Source organism: Gymnogyps californianus, chromosome 3 (assembly GCF_018139145.2).
Source record: "Gymnogyps californianus isolate 813 chromosome 3, ASM1813914v2, whole genome shotgun sequence".
Taxonomy (NCBI): domain Eukaryota; kingdom Metazoa; phylum Chordata; class Aves; order Accipitriformes; family Cathartidae; genus Gymnogyps; species Gymnogyps californianus.
In genome coordinates this window covers 86,629,909-86,640,183 of record NC_059473.1, presented here as the reverse complement: position 1 = coordinate 86,640,183, position 10,275 = coordinate 86,629,909, and the positions used below count along the sequence as shown (strand labels likewise).

The window sequence follows — 10,275 nt, the reverse complement described above, 5'->3', positions numbered from 1 at the left end:
ATGGGGGACTGGAACCTGTTGGGCAGCATCCTTGAAGAAGTGCACATCCACTCCACCATAGTTGGCAAAATCTGGCTCACAATCCTGTTCATATTCCGGATGCTGGTGCTGGGAGTGGCTGCCGAAGATGTCTGGGACGATGAGCAGTCCGAGTTCATCTGCAACACGGAGCAACCCGGCTGCAGCAACGTCTGTTACGACAAGGCCTTCCCCATCTCTTTGATCAGATACTGGGTGCTGCAGATCATATTTGTCTCTTCTCCATCGCTAGTTTACATGGGCCATGCGCTCTACAGATTAAGGGCTCTCGAGAAAGAGCGACAGAAGAAGAAAGCCCACCTGCGGGCTCAGCTAGAAGATCTGGAGCCCATGCCTGAGGAACACAGGAGAGTGGAGAGGGAGCTGCGTAAGCTGGAGGAACAGAAGAAAGTGCATAAGGCACCCCTGAGAGGGTCCCTGCTGCGCACCTACGTCCTACATATCCTGACCCGGTCGGTGGTCGAAGTGGGCTTTATGATAGGTCAGTATCTTTTATACGGGTTTCACATGTCCCCCCTTTACAAATGCACTCGGCCCCCTTGCCCTAACACGGTGGATTGTTTTGTGTCCCGACCCACAGAGAAGACCATCTTTATGATTTTCATGAACAGCATCGCCGCGGTCTCCCTGTTCCTCAACATCCTCGAAATCGCCCACCTGGGCCTCAAGAAGATCCAGAAGAGCCTCTACGGGCGGCCGCGGCGGCCGGCGGGCCCCGCCGAGGAGGAGACCGGCCTCTACAACTCCAAGAAGAGCTCCGTGGTGCCGCCGGCCTGCCCGGCCAGCGACGCCTCCCCGCCGCGCCCGGCCGCCGCCGCCCCGCCGCCGCCCCACGCTCCCGCTCCCGCTCCCGCTCCCGCTCCCGCGCCGGCGGGGCCGCCGGGCCGCCAGCACGGCGGAGAGCTCCGCGCCGCCCCGCCGCCCCGCCGCCGGCACAGCGCGGCGCAGCACCACGGACAGCAGCCGCCGCCCTCCTCCAGCAGCGAGGAGGCGCCGCGGGCCGCGGCGGGCGGCGGCCCCGGGGCGGCGGGGACGGCGGTCGCAGCCCGCCGGGCGCCCCGCAAGCACAGCCGGGTGAGCGTCTGCCGCGACTTCGATGAGGAGCGCGGCGAGTCGCCGGACAGCGGGCACTGCCCGGGCACCCGCAAGTCCAGCTTCCTCTCCCGCGTCCTCACCGGGAGCCGGGCGGGCAGCGACAGCGAGAGCGCCGCCTCCCGCGGTGGCTCCGGCCCCGGCTCCGGCGCCGGCTCCGGCTCCGGCTCCGGCTCGGAGGGGAAGCGCCGCGAGGAGGGCAGCCCGCCCAGCAGCCCGCCGCCCGCCGCCGCCACCGGACGCCGCGTGTCGATGGCAAGTAGCCCCCCGCGGCCCCCGGGGTAGCCCGCGGGAGGGTGGGCGGCGGGGGGGGGGGGTCCCCGGCGGGGCGGGCGCCCCCGCCTGCCTGTCCCGGCGCCGGGGAGGAAGGGGCGAGCCAGGGGTCAGGGAGGCTTGGGCAGGACTTCTGACACGGCCCTAACGCCTCGCATCCTCCCGGATCAAGCCGAGCTCCCGCACGCTTAGTCCCCCTTCCTTCTACGGTGAAAGCAAAAACGTCACTAGGACATTATCGAGTCCTGAGCATGTCTACAAGTCACCGAATCTCAGCTTCTTTATACTTATTACATCATCCCAATCGACTTGACGAGGACTGTCCCAGGGGAAACTTGTTCAGCTCCAGCCTGCTTGACAGTGTAAGAAAGAGAAGTCTTGAGTGCGTTGCGTTCAATGGCTCAACTTCTCTCAGCTTCAGGGGGTTTCTCCCAGAGGCGACCGCCGAGTTGAATAATTGCTCAATGAATAAATCAAAAGATCTACATATAAAACACCAAATAATTGCAATGCCAGAGCCAATGACTACAGAATTGCATTTTCAGCAGCTGTTCCTATTCTTTGGCCACACGCTCTGAGCTTGCTTACAGTCAGTGTTGATAAGATATAGTGCTTGCATTCAAGAACCAATGAGGGTTTTTTTTAAAGTAATTTGAATTCTGATGGCCCCAGATCACAGGATTTGTCCTCTGAGAGCAAAAAAAGCTCCTTTAAAAATGCTTGCAGGAGCAAGCCCTTAAATACCTTTTTACAGGGCATGTAAAAACAGAAGATTACTTCACACGATATGCAAAGTTATAGATTCTGTTCAGTTTTTTATCACTCTTCCTAAAAATAAACACTTTTCCTAAATCCAAAATGAACAAAAACAAACAAACAAACAAACAAAAAACTTCAAATCCTTTGTGGTAAGAACCAGAAGGCACTCTTACACACTGCTCATCAAAAAACTGTTTGTGGGTTCCAGTTTTCATGGAGTTATAGTTTCTACAATATATAGTCAGCATAAGCCATGTTAAATTGTCCCTTAGATGCAATTTAACGACTTCCCACTTCGATATTTCTAATATAGGGAGAGGGCCTAGAGTCCAATCTGTCGATCTGCTGGTTTTTGATACTCAGATGAGAAGGCTCTTTAAAAAGGTGAAGTGCAAAAAGTTATCCAAGCAAGACAGAATTTCAGTAGCACCCCGTTGAGAACTCACAGAAGTTGCCCGGCAGCTTTTACTGTTTAATGACAATGATGCTACCTTCCAGGGGACATCTTGCAGAGAAATATAGTCAGTTTGCAAAGCAATGCCATTACTCTTGAAAGCAACACTCTTCTGGCATGCTGCCTTTGGGGTTCATTATGTATGGGACTCGTACTAGCATTTTAAAATGTGACTCATGTAGGTGTGCCGCCTGTTGCTTCCTGCTTACAGCACATGGTATTTTAAAGTAAAGGTGCTTCTATATACAATTGAGTCAAGATTTTGGCAAATGCACTTTACTGCTAGCATTGCCACGGCATTTTATGAATACGAATTTCAATACACAAATATGCTAGTGCATCATCAAAATGTTGAATCTGGGCATTAAAGCTTGTCTATCCTTCTGGTTTGTATTTCCCAATTCCTATATTCACTATTTAATTTTGGTTGTCAAAAGCACTCAATATTGGTTTGATCTGTTTTAATTTGACTTCCAGGAGACAATCATCATGCATTAATGTTTAGATAAAAGAAAAATATGTAGGATTAGATTTATCTGTGTGACAGGAGCATTCAAAAATTAGTGATCCTCTCTAAAAAAGAAAAAACTACTTAAAAGGAATTGTATTTTAAAAATTCCAACTGAAGCACACAAAAAAGTATTATCTACTGCCATGCCTGATTGCTAGTGACTTGCAACAGTAATGCAGAGAAAGGACAGACACTTTTTAACGTAACAATGAATCCACATGCACAAACATTTTCTAAACAGCCAAAATAATACACTCTATTCTAACCTGGATCTTACTAATTTAAGCTGGATAGCCAAATGGAGCAAAACCATAGTGGAACTGGCACTGTTACTCAATTTTCTTTGATAACTTTCCCAAACTATCATCTTTAGTTCCATACTGGTTTGAATGTTTTCTTTTTGCCTTCATCCATACCATTCTGCCAGAATTTGTCTGTAGCATTCTTTGCATGAGCTCAATGAGAGATGAGGATCAACTCAACATGGAAAATATCACTTCCTATACCTCAACAACCATTCTAGCAACCTCCAATCAAACACATACCCACGCTCTGTGCTAAGATAGCGGGACAACTGCAACTGCCCACAACCACCATAGCTTTCTTAGCTGAAAGGAAATCTCAAAGCTACACAAAATCGAGCCATCTGATGATACTGCGAGAGTCTGCATGCAAGTCAACTGCATCCTGTGAGTCATGGCATTGAAAGCACCGAACAGATCTAACAGTACAGTTACGGATGCTTGGCTTTTAGCTAGTGATGAGATTTTTTTAAAGCAATATTCTCAATGCCATTTCCACACCAAACTTGAGTTTCCAACAGATAAATAATTATGTTAGGGACAACTAAATGTTGTAAAAGCTACCTCTCATAATGCATTGCACCCTCTTGATCAAACCATGAAGACGAGGTGGTGGATAGTAGTTGGCCAGGTCATGATCAAGTGATTTTTTTCAAGGAAGTACAAAACTGCATCCCTCAAATAGAACAGGAAATTCTTCTTAGGACTTCCTCTTTGGAGGAAAGGTTGCTTTGGACCCTTAAGAGAGAATGCATTCAATCCTTCCCTGAAAACCCTCATGAAACAGCTCAATAGAATATGGAATACAAAATGCATGTTTGGCATGAGGATCCCTCAGCTTTTCAGACTTTGGTTCAAACCAGACCAGCTATATATATAAAAGAAGAAATGCCCTTCCCATTGGTAGGATTTGTACAGATCAATCATGTTTGGCCACAATGCAAACTAACAAGGCTATTTAAAACTTCCTTGTCTGGAATCGGTGGAGGTGAAGAGCCATTTCTTCATTTCATGTCCAACTGTGCCATAAAATCTTGAAAAAATATTTACGCTCCAACTGTTTAGTTTTACACCCAAACCACTCACTCTTCATACTCTATTCAGTTTCTTGGTCATTGCATTGTCCAAAGTTATCCATTATTCAGATTGGGAAGCAAAAATGAGAGAGGCAGAAATCTTGAAAAACTTATGAGGCTAAAGGCTTCTCAAGAGACTCTGATCCATTGGGAAAAAATATCTTTTCCTTGAGCCACTGCTGGTCAAACTTTAGATCTATTAGGTTCTGAGGACAGACCACCAAAACTGGACCTTCATTGCATCAGGGAAAGCACATGGCAAAGCATAGGAGGAGAGAGTCACTGCATGATGTGAGGGTAATTTCCAGCTGATTTAAGTCCACCTAAACACAATGACAAGAGCATCACCGACTATACGGGTGAGCTAATCTCAACTCGATGGACACCTGGGGTAAATAACTTTACAAAACTCTACATTGACAGGGGAATTCAGCATCTGTGTACAGCTGAAAATGGGCTATCTGCAAGCCTCCAAAACCTTGGTACGGAGGAATGCAGTCAGCATGCTTTGAAGTGATAGCGAACAATTTGTTCACTGATAACAGTCCCCAAACTAATAATTTCCAAGGCTCACTTAGAGGATACCTCTTAGAGAATATATGGTATCTTGTCTTTTAAGAGATATCGTGGGTACACACGTAGTTCTGCCCTAAGTTTTGCATCTCTCGCCACATTTTAACTTTTATTTAAGGGGAGACACAGCTATGGAGCAAAGGGACACCCTCTGCATGGTCCTAGGCTGCCAGCCTCCCTTAGGCTAGCAGGCCTTAAATGGCTGCTTCTTACACACAACTCAGTGAAAAGAGCTGCACTGAATTTAGTACAACTACAATCACAAATGACAACTGGGAGCTGGATTCACAAAGATGTGTAGGAATTATGCCGCTGTCAATAGGATTCTGCACATGAATGACATTATGAGGAAAAAAACCACCATAATTTGCACCAGTCAGGCCCTTGACTGGTGCATGACACATTTTAAAGTCTGATAAAACTAATAGGCTGATGCAGTCAAAGGTCAGTATATAACTAGCACAGATACAATCCATGCTCTCTTGAAAATAGCCAGGGACAGGAATTACAGCCTATAAGAGGCATCTAGCGCTCGGAGCATTGCACTAAGGGGTATTGTCTCACTGCCTCACGCATGCAAGACTGTGTGAAGCCATTGGGATCATCAAAAAACTCTCTTTGTCTCCCTGGGGGGATGGAAATAAGAGATCTGAACACTCCAACTGAACAATTAGAAAGGGAGAGAGCTTTACTTCCAAAGTCACCCTTTGCCAGAATGAAGCAGTCTTCCTCCTCGGCCATTTTCTACAAACCAAAGGAACGATTGCAGAACATCAGAAAGCTCAGCTGAGCACGGCCACAGCCTGGCGCTGCATCCTCAGAGTGTCACAGTGTCATCACAATTCAACAGCTGAACGCAAACATTTCTACAAAAGCTGGAGGCTGTATGATATTTCGTTGCTAGCTGCGTTTGAAGTCTTTTGCTAGCTGTGTCTCTCCCTGCCTTTCTAAAGCAGAGGACTCCAGTTGCATGCTACCTGAGCGTGTCCAGCATCAGTTCTTTTTGGCCTATATATAACGGTTTTCTAAAGAATCCTAAGGCGTGCTCTAAAACCTATGAGTTTTAATTTGGTTAACTGGGATTGGGAGTACTTACACTAGATTGGCAACTGTTGTCACAAAGGCACCATCTTTCAGATGACTTGGAACTGGGTTATCACATTTGCACCCCAAGCCTAAACCTGCACTGAGAGAACTACTGTGCTAGTCCTCTTGCTAGAGTACCCAAGGATATGCCAAGAAGATAGGGAGACCTGACATTATCTAATGGTCGTGTTTCTTCATTGAGCCAAGATAAGTTCCTGAAATCACAAAACAAAATTGGAAGTCATTAGAAGATTTATAATATTCTTAGCAATATTTTAGCTGAACTGCTCTCCTGGGAAACCAACTTTACTAGATCAAGATTTTCAGAAAGAATTAGCCATTTTAGGCACTCAACTTCAGATTTTTGTTTTTCAAGAAGTGCTGAGTTTTCCTCACCCTCACGTCCATTCCTTATTCTTTAGCCCACTCTCTCCTTCAGAGAGCCCTGCGCTGTCAGTGTTGTTTCTTTAAGTAAGTCTATATTTTTGGCTACAAAGTAATCGACGTATCTTTAAAAGCAAGGCCCCCTCCTCATGGTGAATGAGGGGGATAAAGCTGATAACAAAGCAGCTGGTAAAGCTGATACTCTCAGCTCACAGAATTGGACTGAGATAGGGCTGTTGATTTTATTCATTTGCAGAAAAGAAAGTCTCTGGGGCTGAAATCCTGGCTCTGCTGAAGTTGGGGAAATTTTACAATTCACTGGATTCAGTTTCCCTCACTGCATTGCTTTTTTATTCCTCTGTGCTGTTCAATTCTTTTTCTACTTCTCAATTCTCCATTCAGCTTTGAGCCTTTTACCAGTGGGAAAATACTCCAGAGTGAGCAGGATATGAAAGAGAGAGCTGCTATTCAGCCTGAATGCTTGCAGTCTTCTCCAGAACAAGGCATGTTTACTCACCCTTTCAACAACACTTGAGGGATAAATATCCACTCATTTAACTAGCTGCTCATCCGCTCTCGCTCCTGGGGCTGGGAACAGTTTGATAAGAGTGAATGTACATTGAAATAACAAACCTGATGATAACCGTGGAGGAGTTATTAGACAGCTAAGCTCCACCAGGAAAATCTACAGGTGGGATAAGGGACAGGTAAAACCCTGTGTTCCTCTAGGATGTTTGAGAATCCTGAAAGGTATTCACATTTACACCTGCTGGTAACTACTGCTGGTTTTATAGAGGTTTTCTATGCAAACACCTCTTTAAAAAAAAAAAATTAAATTCCACAGTGGTTGTATTTTATTCTGCCCTGGAGCACTCAGGAGAAGCTCATGGTGAAAACAGCCAGTGTACCAATTATGCAAAAGCTATTTGGTCACCCAAAGGTAACCACCAGTTGCACAAACACAGATAAACTTTGGGGGTCAGCAGCAGCTGACAACTAATCAATCAACCCCTCTGAGGATTTGTGCAGCAACAAATGGATAAGCTGGATTTTAGAAAGTGGAACTCGCTTAATTGGGCCCATCTTTGTATCATTTTAAAGCAATCAATCAAAAATATACAAAACCCCTTAACATGTAAAGCAAGGGCTCTAGGATGACTCCACTGATTTCAAGCAAGTTACTTCAGGGATTAATGTGTTTAATTTGGTTTAAAACCAAGGTGTTCCCCCTCTCCCCACCCTCCCCTTAGCACTGAACAAAGCCCTACAAGGTAAGTATGTTGTCAGCTAAACACCAGATTCCCACCTTCCCAACTACGTATGTGTTGGGGTTAATTCCTATGATAACATTTCTTTTTCTCCTTTAAGCCAGTTCAGCTTCATGTGTTCTTTCTCTTGTTATCTTTCAGAGCATGCTCCTAGAACTATCATCTATCATGAAAAAGTAATGACATTCTGAGAAGAAATAAACTAAGGGACTGAGCACAAACTGCCTTCAGCAGAGAGATAAAAAGCAGATTATCTGTTGCTAAGTTCTCCTCTCCCGCCACTATAATGCTAAATTCATAATACAGTTTAAGAAAGCAAACACTTTATTCCTCCGTTTTACGCCAGTCCCAACTGTACTGTACTCTGATTGCTGGTGTTAACCGGTAGCTTGCTCCACGACTCAAGATTTTTCTCATGTAGACTGAGCCGGATCTGCTCAGTGTGTGCTGCCACTGCAGAAATAGCCTTGTGTCTTTGGGAGAACATTTTGGGCTGTACAATTTGTTGTGCATGCTAGTAGTGTTCATATCAGAAACCAGCCTGATCCATGGACCTTCAAGGTAGTGGAAGACCCAAGGCACCTACAAGAAAGGGTTAGTTTGATTTGAAAGTAACCTGGAAGGCTACGTGGCCTCTATCTCCCCAGGCTTCAGCAGCCAATGAATAAAAGATGGAAGAAACACTCAAGGAATCTGAAGGGACGGAGAATTTAAGAGAGAGAAAAAAACAGCTGAAGAATACGCTGTTGCTTGTCTGCCTGTGCTAATGCAGCCCTCAAGCTCTGATAGAGACTGTCCATGCTAATGTAGCCTCCTCATAGCCAATACTTTCGGCTTCAAAATTGAAACTAAGTAAAATCAGGCAATTTATTTTAAGTGCAAAACATCTGTGCTTTTCTTCAGTTTGCTGTTCAAGAAGATCTACAAGGTATCACCTCAGGGTCATGAAAATCTTATTCCCTTCACTGTCTCATTAGTTCATATAGAGGAACTGAAAGACAAGCAAAGCCCCAAAGAGCTCATTTTCAGTTTGCTAGGACAGACTAGCTCTGGAAGGTTGGATTTCTGGGTTGTATGTGGCCCAAGAAAGCAGTCCTTCCACTTGTGAATCTGGAAAATAAAGCACCTTCCTCTGACTGTCCCTGACCCTGTTTCTGGCCATGCGCTTTTGGCTGCTTTTGTCAAGCTTATCATAGCTTGCATTTGCTATCACCTCAACGGCAAGCGATGCTTGGAACAAGCTCATTTGCTATGCCAGTTTCCTGAAGCATAAAAATCCTCTGTGACTTGACAACTCTAAGGCAAGGCTAGCAGAAAGCAGGACAGCAGGAAAAAAAGTCAAGCATAAAGATTGCTTGAGATTACAGTGGTTTTGTGCTAGTGCACATGATTTACATTCATATTCTGCCTCACTACAAACTCATTGACAGTTTGCCTGTGCGTTTGTTAGTATTTTAAGTCAAAAAAAGGAAATATACTTAAGATGGTGGCCATTAAATGCCAGCAACAACTGATCAGGGATGGAGAAACAGCTTTGCTAAAGTACATTCTCTACTGCCAGGCTATGTGTAGATGCAGTGGATGCTACATCTTCTGACAGATTTGAGGGGGTGGGAAGCGTTCTTCATATATGCTCAACAGGAAGATTCAGAAAACTGAGGAACTCTGGAAAGTAATAGGTTTGATTTTCTTCCATGAGAATTTTAAGATTGAAAAATCACAGGCAACTTTCACTGCTGCAGATGGAGGAGGACGCAGTTTGCATCCCTAAGGATGGTGACCCAGGGCACACGATCTAGGGTTTCCTGTCTGGTGATGAAAAAGCCTGGAGACCTCCCTCTAGCAGCTTGCCCTCCTCCCCACTCCCCACAGCAGTATCCCAGCAAGTGTGTGGACCAGGGTAGGACAACTGGTCATGCCGCTCCCCCCTTCCCAGGTCTCCTCCTGCCAAGCTGTTGAGCAGGCTCTCAGGTTGCATCCAACCCAAGGAGAGAAGTGGCTGCCACGTGTTTGGGAGTCCCAGAGAGCAAACGCCCCCTGCTAGACTCAGTGCCCTGCTTGTGGTAATAGCACCTAAGGCTGTTATAATTTCTTCTTTCCTTTCTGGATCTTCTGCAGTGTAAGTGATACTAACGGTCCATGGCTCAAGTTCCTCCTTCAGAGAGGAACACTATTGTATCCGGGTTACAGACAGAGATTTTCAGCTGTATTTTGTTTCTACAGAAACCTCTCTGTTTCTCTCATGTGTTCTGTAAAGGCGAAACAAACCCCAACCTCTCCCCTTGCCTCCCAACACGTACACTGACACTTTAGAAGACCAGAACAAAGACTTAGCAGAATTGCCTTAAGTCAAGCACTAGGGGAATGGGTATAGATACAGCTTATTTGATCTTCCAAAACAACTTATTTAATCTTCGCAACGAAATGCCCTCGACTGTTCCTGCAGCCGATCAAAGAT

General features: G+C 45.8%; 1 protein-coding gene across 1 annotated transcript; it reads left to right on the top strand.

The window, feature by feature from the left end:
* GJA10 (gap junction protein alpha 10) lies at nt 1-1,416 on the top strand. Its single transcript, XM_050893965.1, has 2 exons — nt 1-801; nt 931-1,416. Exons 1-2 carry the CDS (start codon nt 1-3, stop codon nt 1,414-1,416), a joined length of 1,287 nt encoding a protein of 428 aa, XP_050749922.1.
* Nucleotides 1,417-10,275: the final 8,859 nt, after the last annotated feature.

Bases quoted from the DNA above. Each gene is read 5' to 3' on its own strand.
- GJA10 (XM_050893965.1), top strand. From the start codon at position 1: ATGGGGGACTGGAACCTGTTGGGCAGCATCCTTGAAGAAGTGCACATC. The intron at 802-930 runs GTGCCGCCGGCC...CCGGGCCGCCAG, and splicing joins ACTCCAAGAAGAGCTCCGTG to CACGGCGGAGAGCTCCGCGC.